This window comes from Phragmites australis, chromosome 18 (genome assembly GCF_958298935.1).
Source record: "Phragmites australis chromosome 18, lpPhrAust1.1, whole genome shotgun sequence".
Classification (NCBI taxonomy): domain Eukaryota; kingdom Viridiplantae; phylum Streptophyta; class Magnoliopsida; order Poales; family Poaceae; genus Phragmites; species Phragmites australis.
The window spans coordinates 24,694,676-24,713,942 of record NC_084938.1 but is presented as its reverse complement, the minus strand read 5'-3'; the positions used below and the strand labels follow the sequence as shown (position 1 = coordinate 24,713,942).

Sequence of the window (19,267 nt, the reverse complement as noted above, 5' to 3'; positions counted from 1 at the left end):
ATAGATCTTATCGAGAGATACAATTTTATATAAATATCATATTTATCCAAGATTATATAAAAAAATTATAATTTTTTCTTTGAATATTATCTGAGGAATATAATACATATCGATACATGAAATATCGACAGACCCTAAACTCACTCCTCGCGTGCTGACAGATCTCTGATCCATTGCCAACGACAAGAGACTTGCCGACACTATTATTTTTATAACTTTCTAATAAAATAATATTATTTAAAAATGTCCCTTTGCGAGCCTTTTCTTTGTGTCACGGTCGGATTAATCTATTATATTAATATTTAAAGGAAAAGAGTCATCAGGTTCGTCCTTAAGGTTACAAAATTATCATATTAATTAAAAAAAATATCACTATTTATTAGGAACATCTAATCGTCTAGATTAAACAAAGAGTACATATCAGATAGGATTATAGATAGCTAAATTCAGAATTAAAATTATGAAAAAAAACAGCAGTTCAATTTTATACAGAAGCAAAATATCTAAATGGAGAGTCCAAATAAAATAAAATAAATAATAATTAAAATTGATGTTAGAATAGAAAAAAAGAAGGATCCATATCAAATATAATCTTCAAAAATTAAATTCTATAAAATCAAATGCCTAAATAAAAAATTCATGTAAAATACAATAAACTAAATATTATTGTAATAAAATATTACAGTGATACTAGACATACTATTAGTATGAGCCACCTTACTAGTTCTAGTTTATTTACACTTACCATTTAGGAGTGTGTGTGGCTTGCGTGTCGCGTGAAGACACATACAGGCTACATACTTCCATTTTTTATTTTACTAGCTAAGTGTCTATGCATTTTGTAATGAAAATATAAATATTAGATGTGGTAATTTTAAGTATAAATTAAGGTAGGGAGATGTAGATGTGCAACGATGTTGAATAAATACGTCAGAAGCGATGTCATAATTTGATTTCAGTTGTGATTAAAAGAGAGGAGATTATCTACTAATTTTTCTTCTATTTATTTATTTATTTTTATTAGTAAAACGAGTCTCGTATTTGTAGCCGGTAACAAGGTAGTGAGATTGAAAGACGGCGATAGATGATAAAAGTGGATAAATTATTCGAATTTTAGAAAGTTTTATTAGATGAGACGAGAGTAGTGAAAAAGGTGACGGGAATTAACTCGTGTTTTATATAGTAGAGATAAATATTTTAATTATTTTTTTAAAAAGTACACCAACTAAATTTGTAAAGGAACATTTAACGGTATCACACACCTTGACTGGCCAAATGCGCTAAAACTGAGAATTTAGCCATTGGGGCTAGTGCTCATCTCAGTTCTCTGAACTAGCTTGATTGCCATAATGCGGCTAGTTTTGAAAGCGCAACTATATTTTTTTTAACTCTAATGCATAAAATATAGTGGTGATTTATATATGAATCTAATGCATACATTGAAATATAGTTATAAGCGCAACGGTACGAATCTAAACGGTTACAATTTGGCCCCGCTATAATAAGTGATCTAGAATTTCTTTTCGCAAATTTGGGGATTTTTTCCTTTGATCTTTTTTCTTTAAGAATTCACAAATTTTTTTCCCAATATACAAACTCTCAACCATGTCTTGCCTCAAAATCCTAGATGATAAATAACCCCACACCTGACTCTCTATCAAATAAATTATTTTAGACTATAAGTCGTACGTGACTTCTTAAAATGCATCTGCAAATTGATCCATCAGTTTTTTCTTCTGACTCAGCCCAAGCCAGCTTTAGTGTGGCAAAATCCAAGCTCACCTTACCCTAAAAATTGAAGTAAAACAAAATTCAAGGTCGCACCAAACCTAAGCTTTTGCCCGATCCTCGAACATGTGCCAAGCCCGGTCCATGCAGAATTCAAGGCCGTGATCTTTGGAACAGTATTCCAACAGTCAGTGAAACACCGAATGTAGTCTCGTAGCGACTCACCCTGTCACTGACTGACTTGGTACAGGTCATCTTCGACCCCTGGTTGGGTGTAGGTTCTCAAGAAGTTAGCGACGAATTGATCGATAAGTCTGCCATGCATGAATTGGCCCGTAGAGGAGGTTCATGAACCAGGACCGAGGTGAACTGGTCAGGGTGATCAGGAAATAGTTCGCCATGACCTTCGCATCACCACCCGTGGCTTGTACCATGGTAGTGTAGATCTACAAAAACTCCTTCGGGTTGGTTGAGTCGTCGTACTTTTTGGATGGAACCGATCAGAACTTATCTGGCCAGCGTACCTCCCGCAGCCTGGAGGAAAAAGCATTGCACCCCGTTCCGTAATGGGGAATTGCACGTTGATGGGTAGCTTCACGCGACCGAGGAGAGAGTCGATGGTCTCGCGGTCCTAGTGAGGGGACTGAGGAGTCCGACGTCTCCCTGCGAAGGGAAGGCGAGTGACGGGGCCACTTGCCCTTTTTCTACTCTCGTTGGGCGTGTTCCTCCTAATTTCGGTAGCCCTCTGGCCACGGATTACATTGCGAAGGTCGCGATGGCTAAGCGAGTCGCGCATGTCAACGGGTAGACTGTCTCAACATGGTGCGGGTCTCCTCGTACTCCCTGCTACTAAGGGAGAACACGTTCCCTCCTGCCGTGGAGTCCATTGTGAACCCTGCCGACCACCACCTCAACTACTCCTTGTGGTGGATGGGTTGGTGATTGCCACGGTCTGGTGCTGGATTGTCTCTACCAAGATGGTAATATCGCGCAGCCATGACGCTACCGGTGAACTCTCAAGTACTCGCGCAGTTTGCAGGTTCTATGCAAGGGTCATGGCCTCGTAGTTGAGCCGTTGACCGCGGAGTGGTGAGACATCGTGAGAGGGGAGCCCCGGCGCTCATGTTTCGCATGTGGCATGACGGCCTTGAAGATGCCACCACCAAGATCTCGACCTCAGGCGGGCACTCCTTCGGGTGGCGTTGCAGTTAATAGGCCAATATAGAACCACCTCCATACTTGTTGCCGGGCTGGTTTCCCTCTTGGCCTACGGCCTAGGGCTCACCTTCGGTTCCTACAACATGGGCATCTCTGTTAGCCCCCTCCCCTTGCCCTCGTTGCATGGGCTGCCATACAAACTTCTCATTTAGTCTCGGAATCCTCAAACTCCACCTCGATGTCCCATGCTTAGAGCCTCACCGGGCTTGTCTGGATCGTACCCCATGATAAAAACCTAGCGACGGTCGGGGTGCTCAAAATGGGACTCTACAGCCATCATGGATCCAAACATGGGTAGTCCAACCATAGTCTTCAAATGTGAAGAAAATACGAAAAACGCCCCCTACCTAGCGCGTCAACTGTCGAGAGATAATCTCTGATAATGAATCCGAGGTATAACTATCGATGGACGCGTTGATCTACGTTTCTTGAGGTAGAATCTAATGGACTCAAAAACACAAAGATTTTATCCAGTTTCAGGCCTCCCGTGGGATAATAGCCCTACGTCATATGTATTTTCTTAATGATTAGATGAACTTGTTACATAATGTGTTTTTTGTGTCCTACAAGTCGGAACCTCCCCTTTATATAACAGGAGAAAATGCACACATACAAACAGATCATGCCAAACTCTGTGGTAGACCTATACCTGACGAAGTTAACTATTCCTAACTCATCGTGATGAAGGATAGGCATGCACGCCCTGCTCTGATCACCTTGCATGCCCGTCTCATCACCAAGCTCCATCACGCTCGTCTACAAGGTCATCCTGTAGCATTAAATGCTACAAGACCGGTCACTGCACTACCACAACTGCCCATAATCTTACTCACCGAAAGATAGTGACTTAGGAAGGAAAACGCTTGAGTAAGTGATATTAAATATAATTTGACTAGTTATATAAGTATCTATTATGTCTTGCGACCAGGGGTGGTCACGGGGTTTTGTTTTCAACCAGAGGACTGGCCGCAGAAGCCTTGTCTTGGTCGCTCGCCGATTGACACGTGACAGCGTAGGGCTCGTCGGGTGGGGTACCTAACAAAGTTGTACGGTGGTGATCCTTCGAATTATCTATAATCGATGCTTTTTATATTAATATTAGTATTGATGATTATAGATGTAGATATAGATTACATACCTAGATATATACCTGTCACACTCAAATCCAACTCATTTGCGCCTTGTTTGTACTACATTCAATGTGATTGAGCCGAAGGAAACGAATCCCCTATCCTATGCCGGTGAAAATTTGTCGATGGAACCGAATTTGAAAGTCTGAGTTTCAAGCGAATTTTTACCAGTCACGGTGGTAGGTCAGAACAGTTCCTTATAATCAGCTAAAACTGAGCCCGTTATTAAAAAAAAGGTGACAGAACGGTTACTCATCCGACTGAGCCAAGCACACATCTCGATCCAGCTTGCCTGCACAGCTGCGCTGCGTGAAGCTCTTGCCAACAAATATAGCTAGATTTTTTTCCTATGCTTCATGCACATGATTTCTGTAGACTGAGTTTCCTGGTTATCCGCTAAGAATTTCCAAAACTGAAGAAGAGGTAATTTCATCAAACGTGCTTAGAACCTTCTTCGTCGTCATTGGGGACTGTAAATTAAACCCCAACAAAAATTTGAAATTGGATCCATTCTTTTCTGTAAATTAAACCCTACGAAACTAAATTTGAAAATTGAAAATGTTTTACAGAAAGCGAGGAAACAACAAAAACGATTATGTCTCCTTGAACTGAAATTGTATCCATTCTTTTCTGTTTCTAGTATATCTTGATGTAAAGAATAGTACCAAAGGATGAGCATAAGTCTTATCCCATATATATATATATATATGATACCGAGCAAGATAGCAATTCATACACAATGAAAAGCTACTGATAAAGGTAAAAATAATTGTAGCAAACATCTCACTCTGGTGTAAAAGCTGGATACCAAAATAAGGCATATGAGAGTGAAACCCAACAAGTAATTGCTGCAAAGAAGTGAAATAGATAGTATTGCTCTCAGATTTATGCAATAATTGGCTCCAAGACTTTGAAGTCTTGCTCCCAAATTGTTCTTCTAATATTATCATAGATTGGGCTATTAATGAGATCTCAACTAGCCAAAGAACTTGGACAACTAAATTGAAAAAGTTCTGGACAATGACTGATCTGAATTGATGGACATGATTCACTAGCCAAATAGAACTATTTAGCCACCCAGAAGTATGAAATCACACAGGAGGATGACAGGTCTAGACTATACAGAATAGAATTGCCCATTGCATCGTCAGAACAAATGACAGAAATGCAAAATATATATGCGTATCAGATTGTATTCAGTATACAACCGTGTCCATTCACATGTATCCAGCTATGTTCATTTCAGGCAACAACAGAATCATGTCCAAAGGTTTGCAATAGCAGAAACACCATATCAGTATCCAGACCACAAGTTTTCCAGCTATTGTACTCATCTAATAGCCCAATCTAAACCCATTCCATCATCACAGAGCATGCTATCAGAGGAGTGGAGGAGTACTCACAACGAAAATTGATTGAAATCAAAATGAAAGTGGGCTAGGCACGGCTTGGAAGCCACTGACCCAGAAAACCTATCACCCACCGTCGCGGGCGGTGAGAGGAGATCGGAGATACAAAGCCCTTCACCGTACAGCCACCGCAATACGGTCGAGCCTAGACGCTACAGCTCCGGCCACCAACCCTTTCTCTCCCAAAATACCGCACCAAAGATATCACCCGAGGAACTCGGGCTCTAATCTTCCCGATGCAAATCCAGAGAGAGTTCACATGGGAAGAGGAAAATTTTCAGATTCGTGTTCTGCACACAGAGAAAGGAAGGGAAAGATATAGCTGCCTTATCTTCAGTGCGAAGGACCGATGCATATCTCCTCGGCGAGATACTTGCGGCCGCCCAACAAACCGAGACCCCGGCGCTCCTGAAGACCAGCCGAGCCACCAGAGATCTCGGCAGAGGATTGCTCTCGCCGCCGCCGGCCTCTCCGCCCTCGAATACATCGCAGCCAGCCAGCCCTATCTCTCTTCCAACCCTAGACGCCGCTTAAAACGCACCCATGGTGGGCCTGGGCTAAAACCCGACCAGGGCTCAAAACAGGCAGCCCAGGAGCGACCCAAGAGCACAAAACATTAAAACTTTTCCACCAATTTCAACATATCTCTGTCCCCCAGGCAACCATGCTTCCCAGCGCTGCTGACGCGGACCCCTGTGACGCCGCCAGATGGGCCCCACGGCACCTGGCGACTCGGCGTTGGCGTCATGCGGCAGGGTTGGGCCCCTCGAGCACGGAAAGCCAGAGCGGGTCCACCTCGCCGTCGCCGGCGGCGGCGAGCCAGGAGTCCACGTCGTCGAACAGCGTCCGCTTGCTCGGCGGCGGGGAGAGGCGGTCCCCGGGCAACCCGATCGCCGCCGCGCGGCCGTCCACGAAAGAGCGGAAGAACACGTCCCGGAGCTCCCACCCGCCGCCGCCGGTCACGACGCCGAGCCCGCCGCGGCACTTCTGCCACGGGAACTCGAACACCCCGGGCGGCCGCTGCCACAGCGCCTCCTCCCCGCCGCCTCCGCCGTCCGCCAGCGCCGCCTCCTCCTCGAACGCCACCTCCGCCGTGTCCGCCGTTTGCCTCCCGCTCCCCACCGCCGCCCCGTCCTCCCGCGCGCGCTTCGTCCTGCCCTCCCGCCGATCCATGCGCGGCGCTGACAACACATTCACGAACATTTCAGGCCGGCTTTCAGCTCCAAGAATCAGCCAAGCCTTTCAATCCTCGCCTGCATGCATGCAAGAACGCAACACGAACATCACGAGAGCGCATGCATCCACTCGATTACCTGATCGGAGCAGCAAGGATAGGATGGTTGCGGGGAGGCGACCCTCCACACCTCGGTGGTGGTTGTTGTATGCGTCGTGTGCGATGTGTCATATATATATATATATATATATATATATATATATATATATATATATATATATATATATATATATATATATATATATATATATACTAGTCTGTAATCTCATAAGTACATATTTTCTATTATAATATACCATATAAATAAATTGTGTATACTCTTTTATCACTATGAGTAAAGACGTCCAAATGGGCCGTGCCTACTGGGCCGGCCCGAGGCACGGCACTGTAGGCACGGCCCGATTACCGACGGGCCGGGCCAGCACGGCACAACGCCACGGGCCGTGCCTGGGCCGAGCGCGCGGCACGGGCACGGCCCAGCCCGGGCCGGCACGGCCCGGCACTATTTTCTATTTTTTTATTTATATTTTTAATTTTTTAGCTATTTTTAAATATTTTTTTATCTATTTTTTATATTTTTATCTATTTTTATATTTTTTTTTTCATTTTTTTATATTTTTTTATCTATTTCGGCCCGTCGGGCCGAAATCGTGCCCGGGCCGGCCCGGCACGGCACGGTCACCGACGGGCCGTGCCGTGGGCCGAGAGGAAGGCACGCGGGCCAGCACGGCACGAACCGTTACTGTAGATGGGCCGTTTGGGCCGTGTCGTAGCCGGGCCGTGCCGAGTCAGGCCCATGCCGGGCCGGCACGAACGGCCCATTTAGCCATGTTTAACTATGAGTATACTTATATACTCATTCTAAGATACTCTAATATGAATTACATGAAAAATTGAAAAGAAGTCTATATTTTAATAGATTTTGATAATACCTTCATATTTGTACATAAAATATAATATACTCAAAATAATAAGTACAAACCACTAAAAAAATATAAGTACCACTTGGATGATCTTATATACTCATATACTCTATATATATATCATTTATCACATGAGATACTCCTTATATTATAAGATATGTATGTGAGAGTACACACTCCGAGAGTAGAAAATATACTTCATATATATAGAGAGAGATAGATATATATAGAGAGAGAAATACGCCGGACTGGGCTGGATGAGAGGGCGAGGCTAACGGGTGACCGTTGTGCACGACCTGCGGCCTAAATAAACAGGATCCGAACGAACTACCATATGATTTTTACTGTCACGAATTCATGAGCCTAGGTATCCTGTGGTGTTTCTGCTAAGAAGAAAGGGTATTATGTGTTACCTAATAACTAATCTGAGTTGCACAATCTCCACTAATCACATGAACACAATCACTAATTAGTGCGGAAATTGGGGTTTAGAACCTGTATTTGGAGGCGTCATCCTTGATTTGATGGAAATCCCCTCCGATCAGCACCTCAAAATCCCTTGTAGTCATCCGACCCTTTGGCCGGCCTTCAGGCAGTCAAAAGCGCTCTCCGGATTGGATTTAGAGAGAGAGGGGCTACTAGGGTTTTGGCTCGGCACTTAATGGCATGATTAGCAATTAGAAGACCAACCCTCTCTTTATATGACGCTAATCTGATCTGGGACCTAATTATTTTATATTTAGTCTCCCAATCAAAGGCTAAATTACTAATTAGTCCTTAATCACATCTTAATTTCGAAATTAAGTTATGCTGTGTATTTAAATTATGAAAAACTTGTTGCCATTGATTACATTATGTCCAACATTATGTAGTTTTGTTCATGAATAAATCGATAAGACGTGGCATTGGAAGAGGGAACCGACTCCGCCCGGAGGATATGCCGGCAGAACAAATATTATGGAGTGGGATAGGAGAGAAGAGAAAGCTTAAGTAGGAGAAAGACTAAATAGAATAGTGGGGCGAAGTAATGGTAGAAAGATCACCACCGGCAATTTTAGAAACGCCTATTGTGCATTTTCGAGCTACCGTTTAATACATTTGTTGAATTAACCCAATCCTGTTAATCAAAAGAGCCCTTGGAGCTTGAGGGTCCTCCGCCCTTCAGTCGAACAATTTGATTGACGTGACAATCCCTCGTGAGGAGGGAGGCTAAAGAGGTTTTGTAAAGTTGATCGCGATCAATCTTCTAATTTTAGAGAAATATAACTAATCGAGCAACTTTTGTGTAGCAAAACAAAAAAAAATGTATTTTCATTTCTATGTTTTTGCTCTATCTATCCCTGAGCTATCACAAATGAATTACGAAATGAATAGCTCAGCAAGCGGCAGAAATCCAGAGCAAATGTGGCACCTACCTACGCAATGCAAAGCCCACGTGAGAGCATTTCTGGCATCATTTCACCCCCATGACATCCTCCCTGTTGAGTTGTGTAACGTTGTAATACATAAAAGCTGAAGGTCTAAAATGTAAAATAAATCCAAAAAGTTCTCCATTTCCTTCTCTACGAACTCTAGCACCTAAATCCAAAAATTCAACACTCCCTCCCCAATCGGCGCATGGGCTGCGTGACATGCCAGCTTTAGGCGTTTTGGTCAAATAAACGTTCACAAAACCGCAGGTGAAAACTCCAGGTAAGTTGCAGCTATTCCCGTTGATCATACAGCTCATGAACTAAGTGGTAACCTAAACTACCTAGGTACCCACTTGTACCCCTATATGTCATACTACTAAGAAATATTGAGTTATTTGGAATATATGAATTTTTTCGGCAAGCAGCATAATCTCTATAATCATAAATAAAGCCCTGCGCATTCAGGGAGAGGCATGAAAAACCCGGATGTATAATCTTCTTTGCCCTAATGTACCTAGAAGTTTCGACCATATTTCATGAATTTCACCTTATTCTTTCTATCTTTCGCGAAGAAGAATTTATCCATGTTTAATAAATAGCCCCGACCTAAAACCCCTACAGAAAATTTGTACCGTCACTTGCGAATATATTGCCAAAACTCAAGAAATGAACTGACCATTCATTCAAAAATCTACATATGACAGTGTGCTAGCCCGTATAAAATTTTGCGATATTGTTGACGGGTCATCTGTCAGTCAAAGAATAGACAGACAGATATAGATCTTCGTCGTCTTCTGGCTGACCTTCACCCTTAGGATACGTGTGCACCGTCTCGAACAATGGCACCGCATGAGAGGTGATCGCCATCTGGCAGTAGGGTGGGCATCATTCGTACCAGGAGGATGATGTCTGTGGTCCGTCCATGGTTCGAACGGTGACGATCCTCCTGTATCTCAACCTGACACACTCCCGTTCCGTTCGCAATCCTGCTTTGCTGCTTAACTCCTCTGCCTTCACCGTAATCGCCAACGCGGCCACGCCCAACGCATTGCTTACGAAAACAGTACCCCAGACAAAATGAATAAACATTACAACCGGATGTATTGCGAAACTTACAAAACATAGTAATCCCACATAAAACTTCGCTCAAAGTACAGCAAATCCTCAATATTTCTTGGTAATCCTCCGATCCAAACAGTCCCACTTCACAGATTACCTCCAACGAGAAAAATTGCGGATTTATTCGAGTGGTCCCGGAGCAAACCGATGGCCGGGTAACATGCTAAGTTTTTACAGAACACTTGTCCAAGCACAATAGGACGGCGATACCATGTTCATAAAACAGTACATGATTGCAAGGCCTTCGGAATGGAAACGTAATGAGCCCACACATGTTGAGAATTCTCTTGGGGTGGACCACCAAAACTCTTGGCTCATGAGTCATGAATCATTTGAGCAAAGAACCTTGGGCTGGTAGATAAGAACAGAATGAACCAAGTCCTGTGTACAATTTTTCATTGCATACCAAGCAGCTTCAATAGATGTCAACTATCAGAGCACACAGCTCTGAACAAAGGTGCCAAAAATGCAGCACATCCAAAATGTCCAGAAAAGGTTTGTAATATTTAGCACCAGGAAACTTGGAGTATGGCGTGTACAAGAATAGAATACTTCTGGGCAAGGCGTGCCAAGGCTTTGGTAGTTAGGTAGTGCAAAGAAACAAAGGCACCAATGCAAGTTAGAAGGGGAAGGAATTTCAGCCGACCATTGTCTGATGGAAAATTTCATGGCGAAATATCAGGATGATTTCACAGCAGTTGCAAGTGATTTAAGAAGAGATGGTGATGGCCTTCTTAGAGTGTGAGTGAGAAGGATCATCAAAGACAACAGAGTCAATGCTCCAGCTTGGTGAGCTGAGCCCAAAGAGGTAGGAACATACATCAAGAGTGTAGATATTCCCAACGTAACCTGAATAAGAACATGTAACATTATTGAGATATTGTATAGTAGTATAGATCCAAAGTCGCCCACTGAATAGTTCATAAGGTGTTAATTGTACTCTTTCGTGTGCCTCAGAAAATGTACTCGTTCATGTGATGCATTAACTGCATCTGGTAAACAGATTAGGTTATGCACAGTGGTAACTTTTTACGTCAGTTATGTGCAAGAAGTGCATCGGTAGTGAAATATCAATATCAAATAAACCCAAAGAGCTGAATTCATTACCTGAAGGGCAGCCATCCCAAGCGTACTCCCGATCAGAGATTTGACAGCTGGATGCATGTCTATTTTCCTTGCAGCCAACCATAATCCACCCACAGACAATAAAGTGGTTGTTGCAAGAATTCGGTGATTGAGCTACAAGAATCAAAAGAGCTTGTTAATTCACAAGACTGGATGAAAAACTTTGACATGCTTCAGTAAGTTCTTTGCATGAACAAAAGCATATTCTAAGCTGCAAACTTTGGTGATATTTACAGTTCTAGCCGGAATGGATGGTTTAAAGATTAAGAAGCTAAGGGAATCAATCTGCAAACCCATTAAGATTTAGGAATGAAACATTCAATAAAACATGATTTTTTTGGAGCTGGACTCCTTTTTGTTTATGAGAACACGAACTTATCACTAGGGGAAAAAATTACCTGCACGGTAGATGTATTCTCAAAAAAATTGCGTATGAAAGGCTCCATACTAAAAACATCTTCTGGAATCCAAGTGTCACCCATCTTTGGGAATGAATTGTAAGCATGCCCCTGGTTATAGCAATCAGAAATAATTAGATGAATAGGGCAAAATGCATAGCTATGCATAGTTTTCATGATAGGAAAGAAAGAGAATGTAAGACATACTGCATCATTGCCTGCAACAAATGCACCAGATATGGCAGTAATGCCTACCACAGCACTGACAGGAATTGCCAACTTTCTAATTTTTGCTGCACCATTTACCCAATTCATTGATCCAGTCGGAGGATTTGGCATCACTACTGACAAAGCAGTCCACAATATACCGCAGTATATAACAAATGCAGATGTCAGATGAGTTGCCAACCTGTAAGGGCTAACCCTGGGTTGAACATACTCAGATGTTGGTTCCTAAATTTTTTTTAAAAAAAAAAAAACTGGTGAAGCTCCAAGCAACAAACCAAGTAGTTAAACATGAAAGACATTGTAGAAATACCTCAAGACCACTTTTCACCATCCACCAGCCAACCAGTCCTTGCCCACCACCAAGTGCAAAAAGAGCCGACAGTCTGAGCCCAAGTTGGCGGGTAACATAACCTTTTGCAACAAAGTATGCAAAAGGAACCGCAAATACAAAGCCCAAAGCTCTTCCCCACATTCTATGTGCATACTCCATCCAGTATATAAATTTGAAATCTTCAAGACTCATTCCTTTGTTCACCCTAGATATGTTCATGGAATGCTGATATCGCATTAGCAGAAATATGATATCCAAAACAGAATCTCTCCATGAAAGGCACATAGTGTTAAGATTATAAAAAATTGTTCACAAAACGATGATGTTAAGATTATAAAATCAGTTCTAATACCATATATTATGACAGTTAAGCGATCCTTGAGAAACATTAGCTAGTAAGAATGTGTCTTATCATCCATTTCCAGTGGTCCATCAAATGTATGATCCATTTTTATAGAATTACTGTTGTAAATATTTGTTCACAGATTATTCAATCAATAGGGGGGGGGGGGGGGGTTATTAAGAACTAGGGCGAAGTGCAGTACAAGTTCAGTAGCACTAAAGTTGTGAGATTGCTGTTTCATTGAGATATTAGAATCATTTGAGACCATGAACATTGAATGTGCTAGAAAAATAAGTGGTTGCATCATGCAACAGATCATTGCCTAGTTTCACCACTGGATGTCAGCAAGAGCAGACCACAGTATGGCAATGCATAAACCAATGGCAACAATTGCATCCTTACCTCTTGTACTCAGGCGACTGCTTGTATTTCTCAAATTCCAGCAGCCACGCCTCTTCTGACATCGGAGGTATTTCCCCGGTGAACTTCCAGTCAGTCATTGACAGCCCAGAACGTGTGAGCCGAGTAATTCCTCCGAGTATGACCAAGCTGAACACCCAGGCAGCACACCCAAAGAGCCATATCCCGACAGCCTTCTGTGCTTGAGGCCCTTTCGTAATGAGCAACTTCAATCCTGAATTTGCTGTTCCATTGGCCACAGTTGAATTCAGTGCTGCCGCGGAAGTTGACATTTTCCTTGTGCATTGGCCCAATAAGGTCTAAAATTAAAGAAACACTTGAATCAGCGGTAAATTTTGATAATTCCATTCAACAAGCCAAGGTAGCCTGATGAATGCTATATTAGACTGCATACCATATTCCTTAAAAGTTTAAGAAATGGATTCTACAGACAAAGTGTGAATTTCATATATGAAACAAAATTGCATCCTACACATTGGCGTAGAAAATTCATCAACATTTTCATCTTTCGAGTATTTAGTGCAAATTGAGGCGCCATTTTCTCTTCACAAAAAATTCCCCCATGCAGAAGTTAATCACATATGCTATTCCTACCGATCTAAAAGTCTGACCACAGGCATGGCCAAGCTTCATCACAGCTAATTCACTATGTCAATCAGATAAACCTCTCACCCCAAAATGATCATGTGTTAGCCCAAGACACAAATCCGTCCCACTAGGAGCCGAATAACTACTCACAGAGTGGCCGCAGCCGAGTCATTTCACAAAAACGATCCCATCATGGAAGGATCGGCACTTACTCGAAAATGACGGCATCAACACGGGAAAGGGAACCGCTCAAGGAGAGGGGAGGGAGGAAAGCAGAGAGACCCGCACCTTGGGGGCGAGTGAGCGGAAGGCGTGGAAGGACGCGAATCGTGCAGCGGATGAAAAGGCCCCCGTCGAACCCAGCCGCGACGGGAGGAGGCATCCGCCGCCGCAGGAGCCGGATCCAACCCTAGGAACAGCGGGTGCCGGAGCGCTCCTCGTGAGCAGGCGAGGGATCATCATCAGAGTAGAGGCCTGGTCCCTGCCCCTGCGTAGCAGCGCCGCGGCCGCCCTGCTCCCCATCGTGGCCGGCGGCGAGCAGCGAGGTGGCTTGCGGAGGAAGAAGCAGCACGCGGGGTTTAGAAATTCGTGGGTGGGCTTTACGCTGGAACACGGTTTTGTGCTAAACCCGGTGGCTCCCCAAGGGAAATGCTGGAGCAAAGCCTCGCGATTCGTGCGAGCGTGCGTACGTGCGGATCTTTTTTATTTTTATATTTTTAAATCAAATAATTATATATTCACTTATTTTAAAAAATTACAAATCTAGACTCATATCAGCAGGTGACAGGTTTAAAAATCAAAAAATATTATATTTCAATGTTCTCAAAATTCAAAATATTATCAAAATAATTATAAAAAATTATATGATATAGACAATGCTATCATCTAGCTCTATAAAAAATTTCAATCTAAATAATTACTTGTGCAATGAGAAAAAAGGTAAATTTTATCCTTAAAATTTGTCTGTTTTTCTCATCATACAAATGGTATTTTTGTCTAAAACTTTATGAGAGTTAGATGATAACATTCTATATACCACATAATTTTAAAAAAAAATCATGATAATTTCGATACTATTTTAAATTTTGAGAGTATTAGAACGTAATATTTTTATTTTTAAATATGCTACATATCGTCCTTATAACAGTGATAGAGTCTAAATTAGAATTTTTTAAAATAGATATATATTTGTAAAAAAAATTTAAAAAAATAAAAATTCCCGTGCGTGCGTGGGGCCTCGGCCCGGCGTGTTGGTCGAGTTCGAACTGATTGATTCGTGTGGGCTGGTTTGGCTATTAGCCCAACCGGAAGCCGGACCCAATGCTCGGCCCATCCCTTGCCAAGTACTCAAAGTTCTTTTCTCTAACGCAGCTGCTATACAGTAGATAGCTATTTTAATTCGAGATTTCAGTCAGATTTTCTGCCGTTGAATTTGCTTTATGATTCAGGCTCCCCTTAGGCTGATTCTTTTTTTAAGAGAGAAGGGGTAGGGATTATATTAATATTTTAGCATAATACAACCATATTTTACAGAAAGAGCTCTAAAAATATAGAAAATACACAACAAGCCTGTCCAGGTCCTTCTGGCATCTCCTTCCCCTCCCGTCGCGCCGTCACGCATGACCGAAGCAATGAAGATGGACGGAGCCAGAATAAAATGCATTGAAGCCCTAAGATGATCCGCATTAGGCTGATTCTTTTGGGTTGACTGGTTTCACATCGTGGGCCAGCTTTGTGCGTGTCTTGGGCTTCTTGTTTTCGGCTGCCATGTGTATGTCGTCTTTTCAGTTTTTTTTTTTATCGATTCTCCTTTCAAGTTTAGCTGCTTCGTGAGCTGAATATAAGGATTGTAAATATTTCTTGCAAACGGTATTGTTAATATTTCTCCTTTCAGGTTTACTGTTGAAAGGTTATTGTAAATATTTCTTGCAGTTGCAGTAGTGTTGTAAATTCAAAACTTTATCACCGTAACTTCTAAGTTTCCTATACGTTACCTTCTTTATATCAATTGTTGGCCAATATAAGGATGCTTATTGGTTCTTCTATTTATGTCGGGGGGTGAGGCTTAAAAAATCCCATGTTTTCTTGTTGTAGGGATCAGTGATGTTTTAAGAGAGGTAAATTAAAATATTAGAACTATTTAGTTTCAAAAACATCACAATATAAACTTATATCAATTTCTATCTAAATATGCTCTAATTTTATCTAGTATATCTACTCTACCGTTTAAAAAGTTTACAACCTACTCTAAGAAGGTAAATTATAAATATGTAAATGCGAAAACGTAAATAAGGCAGAGAGAGCAAACTCGACACAAAGAATTTTTTATTATGTGGTATCAATGGCGTGAATGACACCCCTAGTCCATATTAGAGCTCCATAAATAATATGCTTTCAGTCGTTAAGAATTTTCTAGTCACATCTCTTGAGCCACCAAACCATAAAGGTAAGGCTCACACCAAACCTCTCTTTCGGTCACTTGCTAGCGTCTTCATTTTGGAGCTTGAGCCACTAAGACCAGGGTCTCCGTGTCCCCATACAAACTTCTTGTTGTCACTCCATACAAGGCAGAGGGTTAACAAGAATAAGCCACCAAGACTCACTGTGTCGATGAGTCACCAAGACTTCAAGATATCGACGTACCTCTAGGTATACGGTAGAATCATTTCTTGATCAACTCTCTAGACAGTAACACCTAGCAACAACTCTCTCTAGGCCTATTAGCATTAATCACTCTATAATCTTATGCTTAATTATCTCGAATGGTCATTTTAAGTATTTTGGTGACTTAGATGTCTTCACTATTGTATATGAGCTTCCTCTGGATAGCCACACCTTCAAATGACCAAGTGTATGGATATTTATAGCCTCAACCCCATGGTCTAGTCGTTGTCCCAATGGGTCAATTTTACTGTATACGTCGGATGTTTCGGTGTAAATAACATTATACTCACTGGACCATCTGGCATGTACATCATTCAAAATCTAGCTGTTAGATCTTCACTCAAACTTATTGTAAACACCGGATGTTCTGATGTGTTCACCAACTCCATCACCGGACCATCCGACGTGTACAGTGCTTCTGCCAACCAAACCACTTTTTTTAGAGAGAAGCGGTAGGGATTATATTAACATTTTAGTACAGTACAACCATATTTTACAGAAAGAGCTTTGAAAATATAGAAAATACACAACAAACCTGTCCAGTCCTTCTGGCATCACCTTCCCCTCCGGTGGCCTCCACCTCCCATCGCGCCCGTCACGCATGACCGAAGCAATAAAGATGGACGGAGCCAGAATAAAATGCATTGAAGCCCTAAGATGATCCGTATTAGGCTGATTCTTTTGGGTTGACTGGTTTCACATCGTGGGCTGGCTTTGTGTGTGTGTTGGGCTTCTTGTTTTCGGCTGCCATGTGTATTTCTTCTTTTCAGTTTTTTTTTTATCAGTTCTCCGTGCAGGTTTAGCTGCTTCGTGAGCTGAATATAAGGGTTGTAAATATTTCTTGCAAACGGTATTATTAATATTTCTCCTTTCAGGTTTACTGTTGAAAGGTTATTGTAAATATTGCTTGCAGTTGCAATAGTGTTGTAAATTCAAAACTTTATCACCATAACTTCTAAGTTTCCTATACGTTACCTTCTTTATATCAACTGTTGCGAATATAAGGATGCTTATTGGTTCTTCTATTTATGTCAGGGGGTGGGATTTAAAAAATCCCATGTTTTTTTTAATAAGTGACGTATTAAGAGGAGTGAATTAGGATATTTAAAACTATTCAGTTTCAAAAACTTCACAATATAAATCTATATCAATTTCTATCTAAATATGCTTTAGATTTATCTAGTGTGTAATCTATTATTTAAAAGGTTTACAATCTACTCTAGTAAGGTAAATTGCAAATATATAAGTGAGGAAACGTAAATAAGGCAGAGTGAGTAAACTCGGCACAAGAAATTTTTTTATCATGTGATATAGATGGCGTGAATGACACCCCTAGTCTATGTTAGATCTTCATCAATGATATGCTTTCAGTCGTCAAGACTCTTCCAGTCACGTCTCTTTAGCCACCAAGCCACAAAGGTAAGGCTCATACCAAACCTCTCTTTCGGTCACTTACCAACGTTTTCACTTCAGAGATTGAGCCACCAAGGCAAGAGTCTCCGTTTCCCATACAAGCTTATTGCCGCCACTCCATACCAAGACAGAGGTGAACAAGAATGAGCCACCAAGACTCACGATGTCGATAAGTCACCAAGACTCTAAGGTGTCGACGTACCTCTAGGTACACGGTATGATCACTTCTTGATCCACTCTTTAGACAGTAACACCTAGTAACAACTCTCTCTAAGACTATTAGCATTAATCACTCTATAATCTTGTGTTTAATTATCTTATATGATCATTTTAAGTATTTTGGTGAGTTGAATGTCTTCACTATTGTATATGAGCTTCCTCTGGACAGCCACACCTTCAAATGACCAAGTGTATGGATATTTATAGCATCAACCCCGTAGACTAGTCGTTGTCCTAATGGCTTAATTTTACTGTATACGTCGGATGTTCCGATGTAAGCAGCATTGTACTCACTAGACCATCTGACGTGTACATCATTCAAAATCTAGCTGTTGGATCTCCACTCAACCCATTGTGAACACCGGATATTTTGGTGTGTTCACCAGCTCCATCGCCGGACCATCCGGTGTGTACACTGCTTCTGCCAACCGAGCCACTTTCTTCTCCGCACAAAATACTCCGACGTGTATATCATCAGTGCACCGAACCATCCGGCGTGTTGATCTTCACTTTTCAACACTAGCAACTTTCTCTGCAAGAAATACTCTGACGTATTTGTCTCTATATCGCCAGACCATGCGACGTGCTTTAGTTTTCCTCCCTATTGTAAAAATACTCCGGTATGTACTGGCTTTATGCGCCAAATCTTTTGGCATGTACATTTGTTATGAGCTGAAATGCTCCAGCGTATACAATCTCCTCTGCACCGAACCTTTTGACGTGTATACTTTCTCTAGGACTTCCCTAATTTGATCAATCTTCATCCTCACTTCTTTGACTTCCTCATGTATTGCATCAATAAGGTCTACTAAAGTATATACTTGACAAACATATTAGTCTTATTGACTATATTATCATTAATCACTAAAATCACATACATGCTCTAAATATGGTTTCTATAATCTCCCAAGGGCATATTTGCAACACTTGTCTTCCTTAAGAAAAAAAAAATGGTTTTATGGTTTTTTTTTTTACTTTTTAAGAGCCTACTAATCCCATATTTTTCTTGTCTTTTTTCCAAAAAAATTGTCATCTGGTTATGTAGGAGTTCACTAATTTCAAATTTCTTTGCCATCTTATGAAAATAGTTCTCCTTTCATTACAATATCACCTCTAGTATTTCTTTTTCTCATGGTACCACAAATTCCATCACTATGTATGTTACTGAGGATTAGATTTTTTGTTTTTTAGGAGTTCATTAATCCTATGATTTTCTTTGTACTAATTGAAATATAATTATGTTATATCTTTCTTTTTTAACAGTTCATTAATCAATTTTATATGTTGTTAATTCTATTTTGTGTTTGGTTGATCGGGTAATCCATATTTCCATCCATTGAGCGGGACTTGTACAAATTCCAAAAA

The 19,267-nt window shown here is 41.5% G+C and overlaps 1 protein-coding gene across 1 annotated transcript; it reads right to left on the bottom strand.

Annotated features, from left to right (window-relative positions):
* Positions 1–10,658: 10,658 nt before the first annotated feature.
* Positions 10,659–14,211, bottom strand: LOC133899589 (cytochrome c oxidase assembly protein COX15-like). Its single transcript, XM_062340588.1, has 7 exons — positions 13,895–14,211; positions 13,001–13,317; positions 12,235–12,460; positions 11,904–12,149; positions 11,697–11,807; positions 11,281–11,412; positions 10,659–11,022 (listed from the first exon to the last, which is right to left on the bottom strand). The coding sequence occupies exons 1-7, from the start codon at positions 14,126–14,128 to the stop codon at positions 10,852–10,854; spliced, it is 1,437 nt and encodes a 478-aa protein (XP_062196572.1). The 5' UTR covers positions 14,129–14,211; the 3' UTR covers positions 10,659–10,851.
* Positions 14,212–19,267: the final 5,056 nt, after the last annotated feature.

Bases quoted from the DNA above. Each gene is read 5' to 3' on its own strand.
- LOC133899589 (XM_062340588.1), bottom strand. From the start codon at position 14,128: ATGGGGAGCAGGGCGGCCGCGGCGCTGCTACGCAGGGGCAGGGACCAG. The intron at 12,461-13,000 runs GTAAGGATGCAA...GAACATATCTAG, and splicing joins CAGTCGCCTGAGTACAAGAG to GGTGAACAAAGGAATGAGTC. The intron at 12,150-12,234 runs GTATTTCTACAA...AAAAAAATTTAG, and splicing joins TGGTGAAAAGTGGTCTTGAG to GAACCAACATCTGAGTATGT.